This window comes from Balaenoptera ricei, chromosome 20, assembly GCF_028023285.1.
Source record: "Balaenoptera ricei isolate mBalRic1 chromosome 20, mBalRic1.hap2, whole genome shotgun sequence".
Taxonomy (NCBI): domain Eukaryota; kingdom Metazoa; phylum Chordata; class Mammalia; order Artiodactyla; family Balaenopteridae; genus Balaenoptera; species Balaenoptera ricei.
In genome coordinates this window covers 53,859,949-53,877,918 of record NC_082658.1, presented here as the reverse complement: position 1 = coordinate 53,877,918, position 17,970 = coordinate 53,859,949, and the positions used below count along the sequence as shown (strand labels likewise).

General features: G+C 37.7%; 2 protein-coding genes and 1 non-coding gene across 3 annotated transcripts in view; 1 reads left to right on the top strand and 2 right to left on the bottom strand.

Moving 5' to 3' along the window:
* RABEP1 (rabaptin, RAB GTPase binding effector protein 1) overlaps nucleotides 1-17,970 on the top strand; it is a 105,109-nt gene that overhangs the window by 12,866 nt on the left and 74,273 nt on the right. The gene's annotated exons all lie outside the window — the stretch shown is intronic.
* On the bottom strand, nucleotides 2,339-3,188 carry LOC132355197 (prefoldin subunit 3-like). Its single transcript, XM_059907426.1, has one exon. It carries the CDS (start codon nucleotides 3,168-3,170, stop codon nucleotides 2,577-2,579), a length of 594 nt encoding a protein of 197 aa, XP_059763409.1. The 5' UTR covers nucleotides 3,171-3,188; the 3' UTR covers nucleotides 2,339-2,576.
* On the bottom strand, nucleotides 11,804-11,938 carry LOC132356242 (small nucleolar RNA SNORA70). The gene has a single exon (XR_009499769.1). It is a non-coding gene; the product is annotated as a small nucleolar RNA SNORA70 (small nucleolar RNA).

Here is a 17,970-nt window from a genome sequence, read left to right as displayed (position 1 = left end):
TTCATGGACATTGGCCTTTGTCTTTTATTTGTTACAGATATTGTCCAAGTTTATTCTTTCTCTTATTGCTAATGTATGGTATAGAGAAGCCTAAGAATTCTTTTGAACAAACTTGATAATGCTTTGATACCTTTAAAGACCTGCTTTATCTCAATATCAATTAGATATCCACTTATACTTTCTTCGTTTTTTGTTTTTTTCTGAAATTGTTGGCCTTTTTTTTTTTTTCATTATCATTTGAATTTTTAAGTTGTTTCTGTATGAGCTGTTTGTCAAGTTAGGACTTCCATATCTTTTATTAAGTCATTCATTTTCTTTCTGTAAGCAATTATTTTATAATTTTAGATAAAATTAATACTACCTATTGCAAACAATTTAGAAAATGTAGAAAAGCATAAAAAAATTACCCAAAGATAATATCCATTCACTTATTGATATGTTATCTTTCCAGGGTTTTTATATGTATATTAATTATTTATTTTTTATTTTTTGGGCTGCATTGGGTCTTAGCTGCAGCATGCAGGATCTTCGTTGAGGTATGCGGGATCTTTCATTGCAGCATGCAGGCTTCTCTAGTTGTGGCGTGCGGGTTTTCTCTTCTCTAGTTGTGGTGCGCGGCCTCCAGAGCACGTGGGCTCTGTAGTTTGTGGCACGTGGGCTCTCTAGTGGAGGTGTGTGAGCTAAGTAGTTGTGGCACGCGAGCTTAGTTGCCCCATGGTGTGTGGGATCCTAGTTCCGCGACCAGGGATTGAACCCACGTCCCCTGCATTGGAAGGTGGATTCTTTACCACTGGGCCACCAGGGAAGTCCCTATATGTATATTAAAATATATGAAAAAAGCTCTTAAAAGTTCAATGAAAATTCTAATATTTTTATAGGATGTTGTTCCTGCTTAAATTAAGTAATAAATGTTATTTTTAATGACTGCATAGTAATCCATTGTATGGATTCCATAACATGATTAACTAGGTCTCTCTTGGTATATATTTAAATTTTTTTTCCTATTGCAGTTAACACTGTAGTAAACATCCTGCTACATATATCTCTAAATATTTGTGCAAATACTTACCTTAATAACCTTTGAAACAACTAATAAGGATTTATGTACATTTAAATTTTGATACTTCTGATATATATACATTTTGATGTATTCTTTCATATCAGGAATACCTCTCATAGCAATTGGAAATGCAATCCCTAGTGGCTTAAACAAGTAAAGGGTTTTTTTGTGTGTAACAAGTTTAGAAGTAAAGCGTTCCAAGGTTGGTTCAGTTGTTCAAGGATGTCCAAGATCCAAGTTCCTTCTATTTTTTTTCTTTCTTTTTAAAAAATATTTATTTATTTGGCTGCACTGGGTCTTAGTTGCAGCATGTGGGATCTTTAGTTGTGGCACGCGGGATCTAGTTCCCTGACCAGGGATCAAACCTGGGTGCCCTGCATTGGGAGCACAGAATCTTAACTGCTGGACCACCAGGGAAGTCCTCCTTCTATTTTCTATTTTCCTCCAATGTGAGCCTGTTTGCACACATCTTTATTATTTTTTACTTGCAGATTCACTTCTTTTTTTTTTTTTTTTTTAACTTCACTGTTTTAATATCATGAAATACAAGTACAAAACATTGTACAAGTATACTCTTTACTACATGGAGATGGAATAATACATTTGTGTTTTTACCAGAATCTGTATCACCCAGTACTAGCCACTGTACCAGTGGCTTTCCATAGGGATCTTCTAACACTCTTACGAAGTATTATCATGAATAAAAAAGCTCACAACTCCTTTAAACCATCACAGATTTATATTTATCTTAATATTCCTGTTCAGCTGCTTTGGGGAACTGTTAAGAAGTACAAAATCGCCTCAGGCAAGAGTTTTCAGTGCGTAATTTTGTTATTTCATGTTGGCCAAGATCTCCTTTATGTTAGCATTGCAAAGGCTCTGTGCACTTATATCGGGTTAGAAAGCGTTGTCTCAATAGCCCTCTTACTGTTTAGGAATGCAAATTACCACTTCCTGAAAAGTACAGACTATTATCATAGTTATTGGCTAAGCAGTAATTCATGAAATTGCATTTACATAGGACAAATAACAGCAATAGAGGACCATAAAGCCCCACGTGTGCTAAAGAAAAACAATTTTTCAAATATTCCAACTGTTTTTCCTACCTCTAAACTGGTTTAACCACATCACAAGTGAGAGTAACACCAGCCAATAAAGAAAAAGTAAAATGTGCTAAACTGTCCAAAACTTCAGCTTCTATAGCATATCTCACAGTTTTCAGCCATTTCAGCTAAGACTTTTCTTATAACAAACAAACAAACAAACAAAATGATGAAAGCAGCATTTACTTTGTTGGAAATGCAAAAAATAAAAATAAAAATACTGCAAATTTCATAAAATATTTGAAACTAATTTTGTTTTTATAAATAAATAAAGTGGTGTTTATCTTTTTTTAAAATTTTAGTCATTCTTGCTGTTAAAAATTATTTAAAGTTATGTCAACTTTTAAGGATAAACTTTGGGGTATTTAAAATAACATGTTTGGAAAATTGAACCACATTTTTAATTGCCAGCATTATGCTTTGTTCTTGGTAGGATCATCTTTGTTTCTTCTTTTTACATCCCAATTATAAACCCTGGCCATATTGACTTCTGTGGTAGTAAATTGATCTCGAAGAAAGTCGAGGTCTTCCTCAAGAGAATCAAGATTCTTTGTGGCAGCCGATAAATTCTTTTCCAACAACGCCTGAGCTTCATCAATATCATATTCAAGCATTACATTCGCCCCCAACCACAGACACACTTTATCAGTAGGAGGAACTGAAGCTTTGCAATACAGGTTATCTGCCAGTAAGAACCTGGTCTCCAGTGAATTGGTGGACTCTTTTTTCTTCTGCATGTACTTTAGAATTTCTAAAGTCTGCTTAATTTCAGGAATCTGACCTTTTAGCCTCCTTTTCTTTTGAGCAAGGTTGAGCTCCATAAACTTATACTTCTGGTACTGTTCATCCAGCTTCTTCAGTACTGTATCTGCAGTCTCATTCCCAGGCTGTTTCATGAAGGAATCTACATCTTCCACGAAAACGGCCTCAGGAATCCCCAGGTGGAGCCGCCGCCCGTTCCCTCCGGCCACTTCTCCCAAACCACAATCTTCCTTACCGGCCGCCATCTTGGGGAAGCAAGCGCGCGACTCTGCAGATTCACTTCTGATTTCCTCTTGGGAGTATTTATTCCCTTAAATCTTTTAGTATTTTCTTTCTTTTTTCTTTTAGTATTTTCTTAGTTCTCTTTGTTGGGTTTTCTGTTTTAGGCACATAGATCATCCATATATTGGGCATTCTTTGTTTCTCATAGCTGTTTCCTCTTTCATTGCTTTACTTTTTTCCCTTTTCTTTGTAATGCATTGAGATTATTTCAGGTCTTTTTGATCTCTAACAGAATTGATCAATGGATTTCCTAATGTTGGGACGGATTTTGTATACTTGAGGTAAACTCAGCTTGTTTGTGATGGATTGTTCTAGTATGTATCTAGATTAGGTTTGCTAATGTTTTAACTTTTTTTTTTTTGCAAAATTACATTCATAACTGAGATTGGCCTATAGTTTTACATTTTGGTACTACCTTGGGTTTTGGTACCTTGATTATACTAGCCTAGTAAAATAAATTCAGAAACATTCCATCTTTTATTATGCTGAAGGCATTTTAAACAGCATAGGACATATTTATTCCTTGTAGATTTGATAGAATTTGTTACAGTTTCTTTCGAAAAAGTTTCATCTTGAAACTTGTATAGATACCTCATAATTTGGGGGGTCATTTTTCTATTGTTAGACATTTGCTTGTTTCTAACATTTTGGAATTCTGATACTTTAAAGAAGTCAACATTCTTGCAATTAAATCTTTTTTTTTTTTTGGTTGCATTGGGTCTTTGTTGCTGCACGTGGGCTTTCTCTAATTGTGGTGAGCAGCGGCTACTCTTTCACTGAGGTGCACAGGCTTCTCATTTGCGGTGCTTTCTCTTGTTGCGGAGCATGGGCTCTGGGGGCGTGAGGTTCAGTAGTTGCAGCACGTGGGCTCAGTAGTTGTGGCATGTAGGCTTAGTTGCTCTGCAGCATGTGGGATCTTCCTGGACCAGGGATCAATCCCGTGTCCCCTGCATTGGCAGGTGGATTCTTAACCACAGCGCCACCAGGGAGGTCCTGCAATTAAATCTTCATGCATACTCATCATTATTACTTCTTTAGGATATATTCTTGGCAGTGGAATTGCTGGGTTGAAAAGTATACAGAATTTTAAGACTTTTGCTGTTGATTACTACATAGTTATCTGTCTTGAAATATATCCTGGGTATGTTTTAATCAGGTATGGTAAGGTGACAGAATTTTAGGATTAGAAGGGACTTTTTTTTTTAATTGAAGTATAGTTGATTTACAGTGTTGTGTCAATTTCTGCTGTACAGCAAAGTGATTCATGTATATATATTCTTTTTCATATTCTTTCCCATTATGGTTTTTAAAAAAATATTTATTTATTTGGTTGCACTGGGTCTTAGTTGTGGTAGGCGGGCTCTTTAGTTGTGGCTCGCCAGCTCCTTAGTTGCCACATGTGGGCTCCTTAGTTGTGGCTCACAGGCCCCTTAGCTGTGGCATGCGAACTCTTAGTTGTGGCATGCGTGTGGGATCTAGTTCCCTGACCAGGGATCAAACCCGGACCCCTGCATTGGGAGCACAGAGTCCTAACCATTGTGCCACCAGGGAAGTCCCCCCATTATGGTTTATCACAGGATATTGAATATAGTTCCTTGTACTCTACAGTGGGAACTTGTTGTTTATCAATTCTATATATAATAGTTTGCATCTGCTAACCCCAAACTCCCAATCCGTGCATCTCCCACCCTGCTCCCTCTTGGCAACCGCAAGTCTGTTCTCTATGTCTGTGAGTCTGTTTCTGTTTCATAGGTAAGTTCATTTGTGTCATTTTTTTTTTTAATTTTTATTTATTTATTTATTTTTGGCTGCATTGGGTTTTCGTTGCTGCACACAGGCTTTCTCTAGTTGCGGCGAGCGGGGGCTACTCTTCAATGCGGTGCGTGGGCTTCTCATTGTGTTGGTTTCTCTTTGTTGCAGAGCATGGGCTCTAGGCATGCGGGCTTCAGTAGTTGTGGCATGCGGGTTCAGTAGTTGTAGCTCACAGGCTCTAGAGCACAGGCTCAGTAGTTGTGGCGCATGGGCTTAGTTGCTCCACGGCATGTGGGATCTTCCCGGACCAGGGCTCGAACCCATGACCCCTGCATTGGCAGGTGGATTCTTAACCACTGTGCCACCAGGGAAGCCCCTAATGTTTTTAGTTTTTTGAGGAACCTCCATACTATTTTCCATAGTGGCTGCACCAACTTACATTCCCACCAACAGTGTAGGAGGGTTCCCTTTTCTCCACACCCTCTCCAGCATTTGTTATTTGTGGACTTTTTTTTTTTTTTTTTTTTTTAAAAGAAGCCATCCGTGCTTGACTTTTTTTTTTTTTTTTAATTATTATTTATTTATTTATTTATTTTTGGCTGTGTTGGGTCTTCGTTTCTGTGCGAGGGCTCTCTCCAGTTGTGGCAAGCAGGGGCCACTCTTCATCGCGGTGTGCGGGCCTCTCACTATCGTGGCCTCCCTTGCTGCGGAGCACAGGCTCCAGACGCGCAGGCTCAGCAGTTGTGGCTCACAGGCCCAGCTTTTCCGCGACATGTGGGATCTTCCCAGACCAGGGCTCGAACCTGTGTCCCCTGCATCGGCAGGCAGATTCTCAACCACTGTGCCACCAGGGAAGCCCCTTGTGGACTTTTTAATGATGGCTATGCTGACCAGTATGAGGTGGTACCTCATTGTAGGTTTGATTTGTGTTTCTCTAATAATTAGTGATGTTGAGCATCTTTTCATGTGCCTTTTGGCCATCTGTATGTCTTCTTTGGAGAAGTATCTATTTAGTTCTTCTGCCCATTTTTCGATTGGGTTGTTCGTTTTTTGTTGTTGAGTTGTATGAGCTGTTTGTATATTTTGGAAATTAAGCCCTTGTCAGTTGTATCGTTTGCAAATATTTACTCCCATTCCATAGGTTGCCTTTTCGTTTTGTTTATAGTTTCCTTTTGGAAGGGACTTTTTACCTGTCTTCTGGTGTGTCACTTTGTATCTGAAGTTCTCAACCCTCCCTATCAGTTTATAACAGATTTCTTACCTTTGTCACTATTGACATTTTGCGCTGGATTATTCTTTGTTGTGTATGACTGTCCTGTACATTGTAGGATGTTAAATAAGCAGCATCTTTGGCCCCTACCCACTAGATGCCAGTGCTCTTACCTACCCCCCCCACCCCCAGTTGTGACAACCAAAAATGTCTCCAGACATTGCCAAATATCCTCTGGGGAGCAAAATCACCTCCAGTTGAGAACCACTGGTTTATAACAAAATGCTTTAGAATGCACCTTTACCATTCTGATAAAGTTATACAAATGACTTAGAAAAAACAAACCCTAACAGTATAATGCCTTCAGTGTGAAGGAAAATAACTTAAAATTAAGTATATATATTTCAACATGTAAATTAACATGTGACTAAATAAAAGAGCCACCCTAGAAGGTGGTATTACACTTGTTTATAAGTCCTATATTAATCACTATTAAATACTTATAGTCACAGGGAAATCTTTCTAGGCCATGGCAGGTCAGTGTTTGAACCCAGCTGTGCCACTTCCTAGCGGTGCAACAATAGGCATTTTACTTAATTTCTCAGAATGTTTTTTTCTCACCTATAACTGGGGATGGTATGCCTACTTTATGGTTTGTTTTGAAAATTTCATGAGCCAGTGTATAAAATAACTTGCCTAAGAGCTATATGTAAATTATTTAATTCTTGCTACAACCCTAGAAGGTAGTACTATTCTAGTCCCCATTTTTACAGGTAGAGAGAAGGAACCAGTTTGTAAGTGGCAGAACTGGGATTCAGACATTAATTCCAGAGCCTGTGCTTTCAACTATTATGCTGTACGGCTTCCCATATAATACCTGATGAATAGGGGATACTTAACTGTTAGCTCCTGTTATTTAATTCTTTTTTCTAGCTTTGAGAGACATCCCCCCCACTGCCCCCCTCCCCGTGTCATTAACATCAGTGCTCTCTCCTGGAAATTTTTTTACCTACTGGTTTCTCATTTCCCCTTCAGGGACATATAATTAATCTTATTTATCCACACTTAGGATAACTATTTATCAAAATTCTGATGCCTTTCTATGTATGACTTTGATATTTCTGAAAAGCTCATAAATAATGCATTCAACTTTCCTTATAAATAAAATATAATGCTTGTCTTTTTATTATTTATGAAGAACTTTTTTTCTGATAAATAACTTCTAATATCAGCTGTGTAGTTATATTGTAGTCTTTTTATAACACAAGTGTAGGGAGATAAGAAATTACATCTACATTTTAGGTTTTCCATGTTACAATGAAGGACAGTGTGTACATAGGGAATTTGATTTGTTTTACAGTATAATCAAACATGGTTCTAAGAGGTATCATATGTTGTGTTAGGCTTGACTTTTTCCTATGTAAACGATAAAAAAAAATCTTCAGAATATTCTGAGCAAATTTTCATTTTATATTAAAGGAATTGGTAACCAGAAATAATTAAATTTTTAATTAATAGTTCTCCACTGTGAATTGTATGTGTGAATATGTATAATGCCCCTTTATATGGAATGGTGGAGGGTTGGTTTTACAGGTACATTATTTTTTAAGATTTATTTATTTATTTTTATTGATTGATTGCTATGTTGGGTCTTCGTTTCTGTGCTAGGGCTTTCTCTAGTTGCGGCAAGCGGGGGCCACTCTTCATCGCAGTGCACGGGCCTCTCACTATCGTGGCCTCTCTTGTTGCAGAGCACAGGCTCCAGACACACAGGCTCAGTAGTTGTGGCTCACGGGCCTAGTTGCTCCGTGGCATGTGGAATCCTCCCAGACCAGGGCTCGAACCCGTGTCCCCTGCATTAGCAGGCAGATTCTCAACCACTGCGCCACCAGGGAAGCCCAGGTACACTATTTTTCAGCTGATTTAGACTTAAGCCCTCAAACACAGAAATGGTAAGACTTAAAGAAAAAAAAAAAAAAAAAGAACAAACTTAGTCTTTTATATGGAATTTTTTAAACACTTGAAAAGTAAAGAGATTAGTATGTAGATCCACCACCCTCTCTCTATGTATCATGATTATCAATGCATGGCCGGTCTTGTTTCACCTATAGCCCTCTCCTCATCTTCCCTCCTGGATTTTTTTTGTTGTTGTTGTTTTGTTTTTTGTTTTGTTTTTTTTTGTTTTTTAATTAATTTATTTACTTATGGCTGCATTGGGTCTTCGTTGCTGCACGTTGCTTTCTCTAGTTGGTTGAGCAGGGGCTACTCTTTGTTGCGGTGCGCGGGCTTCTCATTGCGGTGACTTCTCTTGTTGCGGAGCACAGGCTCTAGGCGTGCGGGCTTCAGTAGTTGTGGCTTGCGGGCTCCAGTAATTGTGGCCCACAGGCTTAGTTGCTCTGTGGCATGTGGGATCTTCCCGGACCAGGGATTGGACACGGGTCCCCTCCATTGGCAGGCAGATTCTTAACCACTGCACCACCAGGGAGGTTCCTCCTCCTGGATTTTTAATAGCAGAACTCAGACACTAGATGATTTCATTTGGAAACATTTTAGTATGTATGTAAACATAAGATGCAGTACTACTATATCACCTAAAAACAGTAACAGTAATTCTTTAGTGTTTCTGAATATCTAGTCAGTGTTGAAATTTCCTCAGTTGTCTCAACTTAAAAAAAAATTGTTTGTTCAAATCAGGATCCAAAATAAAAGCCATCCTTAAGATTGGTTGGTGTGTCCTGTCTGTTTTTTTCCCTTACAATTTGTCTGTTGAAGAAATCCACCCTGTAGATTGTTCACACCTGGAATTTCCTAATTGCATCCATGTGGTGTTGGTCTCCATATTCTTCTGCCTCCTTCTGTGTTTCCTCTAAATTGGTAGTTTGATCTAAAGTAGTGATTAGGTCCAGGTTTTTGTTTGTTTGAAATATGGTTTTATGTGTTATATTTTTTTGTGGTGGTTTTGTTTTGCTTTTTAAAAGAATATTTCAAAGTGGTAGAGTGTACCTCTATCAGGAGGCTCATAATGTCTGGTTGTCTCTTTTTGAGATGTTAGGACTGTTGATCATTGCCTAGATTTCTCCATTCATTAGGGTTTGTAAAATAGCAAGTTATTAGCTGGAATAGTTCTGTAAAGAAAAATTCTCCTTGTATATTTTGCTACCTTAAGGTGTAGGAAATGGAGAATAAATGCTTACTAGTTTTCTCTTTGGTTACCAGTTTTCAAAATAATGACTTGGTTGCCTAGAACCCTTCAAAGGTAACCAGTCAGGTTTTTTTTCCTTCGTGTGTCATCAAGAACACATGGATTTAAGTAATGTGTATGTTTTACTTCATTGTAGTTACTGAGTATATTAGTTTACTATGGCTGCTCCAACAAATTACCATAACTGGATGGCTTAAAACAACAGGAGTTTATTCTCTCACAGTTGAGGAGGCCAGACGTCCAGAATCAGTATCACTGGGCTGAAATCAGGTGTCAGCAGGTCTGTGCTCCTTCCAGAAGTTCTAGGGGAGCATCTGTTCCTTGCCTCTTCCCGCTTCTGGTGGCTGCTGGCATTCCTTGGCTTCCTCACTCCAATTTCTGCTTCTGTTATCACATTGCATAGTCCTCTTTGTGTCTGCTGAGGAACTCCTGTTTCTTGTAAGGGTAGATGCGATTGCATTTATGGCCCACTGGATAGTCCAGGATAAACTACTGTTTTCAAGATCCTTAACTTAATTATATCTTTTACCATATAAGGTAATGTTTATACGTTTGGTGATTAGGAAATTAATACATCTGAGGGGAGGGTTGGTTCAACCTACCACACTGATGCTCAGATTATCTCATCTTTGCCCATTAAATCCTTGTAAGTTGACTCCTTTGTTACAAAGGGAAGTCCTTTGATAAAACCCCAATAGGTGGGAAGATGTTCCAGGTTTATCTTGTATACTTCCTGCCCCAGGCTGGGAATCAGAGTTTTTTCCAAGGAACCCTGGTTACTTTTTGTGGGAAACAGTATTTAGAGACCATGTTCTAGGTGCTAGGAGCATAGCATGTATTTTTCTTAGCAATTTTTCTGAAATAAATTACACTTTTACCCTGTTTTCTTAAACAGAATACACTGGATATCACTGAATCTTTTATCAATGGCTTATTATGAACATTAGTTTTGGGACCAAGCTATATACTGGTGACTTCCCCAGTGCTGCTGAATTTTTAAAAATTAGGTTTGTTTGCTTTTACTTTATTTTATTTTATTTTTTTAAAATTTATTTATTTATTTATGGCTGTGTTGGGTCTTCGTTTCTGTGCGAGGGCTTTCTCTAGTTGTGGCAAGTGGGGGGCCACTCTTCATCGCGGTGCGCGGGCCTCTCACTATCGCAGCCTCTCTTGTTGCGGAGCACAGGCTCCAGACGCGCAGGCTCAGTAATTGTGGCTCACGGGCCCAGTTGCTCCGTGGCATGTGGGATCTTCCCAAACCAGGGTTCGAACCCGTGTCCCCTGCATTAGCAGGCAGATTCTCAACCACTGCGCCACCAGGGAAGCCCCTGCTTTTACTTTAAATGTAACCAAATTCCAGTTCAGTTCTAGTCATTGTTTTATTTCATTTTTTCTCTGTGACCCAGTCATCCAGTCAGTGGGATCTGTTCCTCACTTATGGGGCTTTTCAACAAACTGCACTAATCTCTAAATTCTGCTTTTTCTATATCCTTTGTTCTCTGACTCTAAGCAAAACTAAGTTTGTTAGGAGATAAAATTGGATCTTATAGAGTATAATAGTAAGTCAGATGGGAAGGGAAGTCTACTCAGCTAAGCATTCAAATGCATGAGGTTTTCATTTCTATTAAGCTTAAAGGCTCTTTTGGAGGCGGAGCAGTGTGGTGGGGATGGTGTGTGGAGGGCTAGTTGCTCTTTGCTGCGTGGTGAACAGTGCCAGACCTCTGGTAACAGCTTTAGTAAAGGTATTCATTTATTTGAATTTGAAAACCATTCAGTTTAGCCAATAGCTTAAAAAAAAACAAACTTTATTTTAAAATGGTTTTAGACTTATGGAAAAGTTGGAAAGATAGGACAGAGTTTTCATATACTGCACATCCAGGTTCCCTTGTTAAAAACATGATATATTAGTATAGTACATTTGTCAAAATTAATGAACTAATATTGACACATTTCTCCTAACTAAAGTCCCTGCTTTATTCAGATTTCCTTAGCTTTTTCTTTCTTTTTTTTTTTTTGGCAGGAAAGTAGAATTTATTGGTGGGCGTGAGTAAGGAGGGGACAGTGTCAAGGCTGTCATGAGTGCAGGGCCCGCTGTTTGTCCAGGGGCCACGGTTAGGGGTGTACTTGACCCCACAGCCATCTGGGATGAGCCGCTTTTCTGCCACCATATTTTCAAATTCATCTGTATTAAACTTAGTAAATCCCCACTTCTTGGAGACGTGGATCTTCTGGCAGCCAGAGAACTTCAGCTTGGCCCTGCAGAGGGCCTCAATCGCATGCTCCTTGTTCTGCAGCTTGGTGCGGATGGACATTATGACTTGGCCTATGTGGACCCTGGCCACTGTGCCCTGGGGCTTTCCAAAGGCACCATGCATACCTGTCTGGAGCCTAGATTGGGGACAGCGCGCCAGTCACGAATGTCCACTGGAAAGGGCTGTTCCCAGGGTCTCTTAGGACAACCCATACAGGCAACAGGCTGCATACACTACGGAGGAGGCTGCTGTTTGCAGCCATTGCACACCGGGCCCCCGCGGGGAAAAGAGCATGGTTGGCTTAATTGGCTGCAAAGCCTTAGCTTTTTCTTAATAAACTTTTTCTGTTTCTAGATACTATCTAGACACCACATTACATTTAGTCACCATGTGTACTTTGGCTCCTCTGGACTGTGACAGTTTCTCTGACTTTTTGATGACCTAGTCAGTTTTAAGAAGCACTGATCCGGTATTTTGTAGACTGTCCGTCGGTTGGGATCTGGCTGATGTTTTTCTCATGAATAGACTGGGATTGTGGGTTTTGGGGAGAAGACCACACAGGTAAAGTGCCATTTTCATTGCATCATATCAAGGATGCATACTATCAGCGTGGCTTATCAGTGTTATCTATGTTGATGCTAGCCTTGATCACCCCTGCTGGGTAGTGTTTGTTACAGTTTCAAGAAACTGAAGTTTCTCTCCCTCCCTCCCTCGCCTTTCCGTACTGTACTCGTGTACTCTTCGGAAGTAAGTCAGTATGTGCCTCCACATACTGTCATGAAATAAATCAACCGGGTTGATTATAAGCAGAGTTTCCAGAGTTTTTTTCTATTTTCTAACCAATGTTAACCTTTGTGGATTTTTTCTTTTTTTCTTTTAATCAGTGTCTAGCATTCTATGAGCAGTTTTTAAGAGAATGGTGATGGGAGTGACAATATGGTATGTTTCACTCAGTGTTTTTTGTTGCAAACAAAACGTTTTGTCTGGTTTAAGCATAAAAGGAATTTTTGAGAAGATGTGAAGTAGTTTACAGAGTCATTGGGAAAGCAGGGAGAAATAGATTCTAGGCCATTGGTTCTCAAACTGTAGCATGCATCTCAAGAGCTTATTACAGCACATTTCTGGGCCCCACACCCAGAATTTCTGAATCAAGATAGTCTGGGATGGGGTCTGAGAATTTCCACTTTTAACATGTTCCCAGGTGATAGTGATTCTGTGGTCTCAGAAGCACACTTTGAGAATCACTGCTGTCTATGGCTAAAAGCTGCCACAGAACTGGCCTGACAGGAAAGACTGTTTCCTCTGGTGCCGAGGAGCATATGAAGCTCCATTTTAATACAGTTGCTATTGCTGCTTTTACTGATGCCGTTTCTGCTTCAGGAACTGGACTAACCACTGGGAAGCTACTGAAAGCCTTCCAGCAGCAAGAATGGAACCTTGTTTCTTTACACTGCTCAGTTCTGAATTGAAGTTGCATTTGTGTGTGTCTGATTGGAGAGCCTTAGGTGACATGCCTGCATTCTGGTTTCAAGGGAGACTGGGAATTTGTGTTTGAATTCTGTTTTGGAGAGCTGAAACTCATAAAATGGAATGTCTTTAAATGTAGAAAGACTAAAAAATGATGGGCAGCCATGGATATGACAGTTGTCTACTACAGCAGTGCTCTGCAAGGGGAGAAAGAACTTGCACCAGAATGTAAATTAGTGTACTGCTTCCTTCATCAGAAAATGTCCGATGAACTGAGCAATGTGCTTAGGGTCTTAGTTGATTTTATGTTCTTACACAAACTCCTTATCTTATTAGACCAGTAACAGTCTGCATACTATAGTAGAGTAACACTGTTGTTAACTGTAAAAGCACAGGGGAGAAGGGAATCTAGCGTTTTAAGATGACTGATCTTAGTGTCTAAGTTGGCCCTGAAGTATGGTGATACTTGAAGCAGGCTGGCAAATTGGGAAAAATGGAGAGTGTAAGAAAAATAGAGGTAAAACTGAGAGCTCAAAATATCCAGGGTATCACCCCCCACCATAAGCTCTCTAGAACAGTGTTGTCCAGTAGAGATGTAATGTGAGCCAAAGGGTGTAACTTTAAGTTTTTTCTAGCAGCCGCATTAAAAAAGTAAAAAAAATCAAAACAAACACTTCCAAATAGAGAAACAAGTGAAATAAATTAAAAAAAAAAACAGCTTTATTGAGATTTAATTCATATAGCAAAATAATTTTAATTAAAACCATTAAAACCATTTAATTTAATTAAAACCATTAATTAATTAGTGGTTTTAACTCAAAACCACTAATTTTTTAGTTGCTATGGATTTTCGCTTTCTGGACATTACATATAAATGGAATCCTACAATATGTAGCCTTTGGTGTCTGGCTTCTTTCACTTAACATAATGTTTTCAAGGCTCTTGTAACTTTTCAGTACTTCATTCCTTTTTTGGACATATAATAGTCCGTTGTCTGAATATACCAAATTTTGTTTATCCATTCATCAGTTGATTGACATTTGGGTTTCCTTTTTTTAGCTATTATGAATAATGCTTCTCTGAACATTTGTGTATAACTTTCTGTGGTAATTAATAATGTATTTTATTTACCCAGTATATTCCAGATGTTACAATTTCTACATGTGATCACTATAGAAAGTATTAATGAGATAGTAAAATTTTTTTTGTACTAAAGTCTTCAAAATTCGATATATATTTCATACTTAACACATACCTTAATTCAGATAGCCATATTTCAGGTGTTCAGTAGCCTCATGTGGCTAGTGGCTACCATATTGGAAAGCCAAGAAGTAACTCATTGGGACTTAACGTGCAAAGTGGGGAAAGTCGCAGTTTTCCCCATGTCAGAGATGTTTGCTTGCTGGCTCCTAGACAGATATGCATTACTGTCTTGCTCCCTTTGCCTTTGATTGTTCCCAGTTGAATACTCTTCTCTCCTTTGCTTCTTTAGATCCTTGCTATCTTTTAAAATCCTGACTTATGTTCCTCTTCATCAGTGGGTTTTAGTTATTCCAGCTCACTTTTTCGTTTACTTATTTATTTAGTAAATGTTTATTGAACACCTTCCATGCGCTAGCCACAGTTCTAGATGTTGGAAATGTAGCAACGAGCAGAATACGTAAAGTCTCAGTTTTCACTGAGGGTCTGCTTGAGTATGGAGCAATATTTAAACAGTCAGATATTTAGAGAAATAATTTCAGATAGTGATAAGTGCTATGAGGATAATAAAATTGGCTATGAGGATAGCACTTAGGCTGTTACCAAGCACTAATTTATTCTTGTAATTGTAAACACATACCACAATAAAGCTGATTTAAAAATAATTTATGCTAAAATTTACTAGTTTTAAGTATATAGATTCATGAGTTTTCAAAAACCTATATAGTTTGTAACCATCACCATAATTGTTTTATAGAACGTTTTAACCCAAAAAGTTCTTTCATGACACTTTGTGGTTAAATTCCTCCCCCCACTTCTGGGCAAATGCTGATCTGCTTTCTGTCATTATCCTTTTGCCTTTTCTAGAATTTCATGTAAGTGGGATCATACTTTTTGTATCTGATTTCTTTCACTGAGCATGATGTTATTGAGATTTAGCCATGTTGTGTGATTAGTAATGCATTCCTTTTTGTTGCTGTCTAATATTCCATTGTATGGATACACTGTTATTTGTCCATTTATAGTGGGCATTTGGGTTATTTCCAATTTTTGGCTATTATAAGTAAAGCTGCTGCGAGCATTTGTATACAAATCTTTGTGTGGAAATATGTTTTCATTTGTAGGATTTCTGTATCATATGGTAGGTGTGTGTTTGTAAGGAACAGCCAAACTGTTTTCCAAAGTGGTTGTACTATTTTGCATTCCCACCAGCAACCTTACTGACACTTGGTTAATTCAAGCACAAAGTAAGGATTAAATGCAACTTCACTGATAGTGAATTCTCAGAGTTCGAAGCCAGGTCCTGAAGTGGCATGATGTAGTTCTACTTGTGAATGCCAGTAGAGTTAATAGGCATTCAGTTATTCAGAAAACTGAATTCTTTTGGCTGTTTCCTTAAGTAAGCCTTCTTTAAGTTTTAAACTTAAGGTATTTAAGTTTTGAATAGCTTTCTTTGTCTTGTAAAATATTAAAATATTTAAAAATATCTAAATATCCAATATTATCTGTTAATAATATAAGCAGACTGATATCTGCTTATCAGTCCAGTGAGAGTCATGCTTTTTCTTTTTTTTTTCCAGTTTTTTTTTTTTTTTTAAATTTTTATTGGAGTATAGTTGCTTTACAATGTTTTGTTAGTTTCTGCTGTGCAGAAAGTGAATCAGCTATATGTATACATATATCCCCTTTTTTGGATTTTCTTCCCATTTAGGTCACCACAGAGCATTGAGTAGAATTCCCTGTGCTATACAGTAGGTTCTCATTAGTTATCTATTTTATACATAGTATCAATAGTGTATATATGTCAATCCCAGTCTCCCAATTCATCCCACACCCCCCCGCCCTTCCCCTTTGTATGCATATGTTTATTCTCTACCTCTGTGTCTCTATTTCTGCTTTGCAAATAAGATCATCTATACCATTTTTCTACATACCACATATATGTGTTAGCATACGATATTTGTTTTTCTCTTTGTGACTGACTTCACTCTGTATGACAGTCTCTAGGTCCATCCATGCCTCTGCAAATGACACAATCATGCTTTTTCATCTGGCTTGGCATTTGGTATTTGATATACTTGAGAAGTAGAATAATACCAGTTTGTACAAATTGAATAGGTAACTATCCATTTTTATCCATGCATATTTATATCAGCTGTTGAACACAGGCTTTTGACAGTTATGGTAATTGGGCTAAATGTAATCAGAAATTAAGGTGATTGAAAAATTATCTGGTGAAATGAATGTAATGGTGGTTGAACTGTATTGTATATCTTGACCAGTATTCAAAAATGTCCATAGTTTATTTCAACCATATAGTTAGATTTTTTTAAAAATTGAAGTACTGTTGATTTACAATGTCGTGTTAGTTTCAGGTATACAGCACAGTGATTCAGTTATATGTGTCTGTGTGTGCATATATTCTTTTTCAGATTCTTTTCCTTTATAGGTTATTACAAAATATTGAGTATAGGTCACTGTGCTATACAGTAGGTCTTTGTTGGTTATCTATTTAATATATAGTAGTGTTGTATAGTTTATTTTTCAAGTTATCTTTATTTGTTTCAGACTTTGCATGGTTCACATTGTCAATATATATTCCATATGGGAGTATATGGTGGAATATAGCTTTATAGCCTTTAAAAATATAGGAATAGAGCCTGGAATATAGTTTATACTGCATTGTTTATCTACTGAACATTCCTTGAAATCCCCATTCTTTTGTTCACAGTTGCTTTTCTCTGTTTTTGACTTTTTTCAAAACTTCGTTTACCTGCTTGTCTTAATTGATAACTTTGCTTAAATACAATTTCTGGAACACTTAAAAAGGAATTGATTATTAAGTAAGTGATTTATGAACATTTTAGAAAATAAAATGATTTTGTAGTTATCACTAGGAAGAATCTCTAGAACAAGTTGAGCCTAATGTACATCTCCTTTTTTTTTAAGGATAGTTATCAACCTGAAATTATTTAAATTCTGAAGTTGTTAATAGTAACATTTAAGTGCCTATTATATGTGAGTTGCTTTTATATGATGGTATATTTAATCCTCATTGCATGTGATACTCTGCAAAATGGGTATCATCTTTATTTTAATGAAATCTTGGAAAGGTTAAACTGTTTTCCCCAGTTCATGTAATGGAAGTGCTTGGGTTTGGGTTGAAGCACAAGCCTCTCTGACTCTGAAATTGTAGATGGCTTATTTTTGAATTTTAATAAGGCATTTGACTATACTGGTATGAAATCATGGATAAGATGAAATGTGATCTGATACTGAGGATAGTTGGAATGAATTTGTAACTAATAGAGCAATCTAATATATCAATATCAACCTCTCCTGAGATCTCGGGTGATGCACCAAAGGGCTCTATCTCTAGCTTTAACTTAAAACTTTGTTTTCAAACAAAACTCTGCAGTATGGCTGAACCACACTAGTATAGGTTGGAGGAAGCCTTGGCTTAAGTTTAAGTGAAAAGGATTTAAGGAGAGTGTTAGATTAACATTAATCTTACGGGCTAACAATGACAATGTGAGGTCATGGCCAAAAAAAGCTAGGGTAAATTTACAGTACATTAGCCCCCAGATATAATGTTTCTACTAAGCTGTTATTGTGTTAGGATCAGTGTGTCCTATTTTATGTAGAATTTTGACTAACTGTAGTGTGCAGAGAGAGCAACT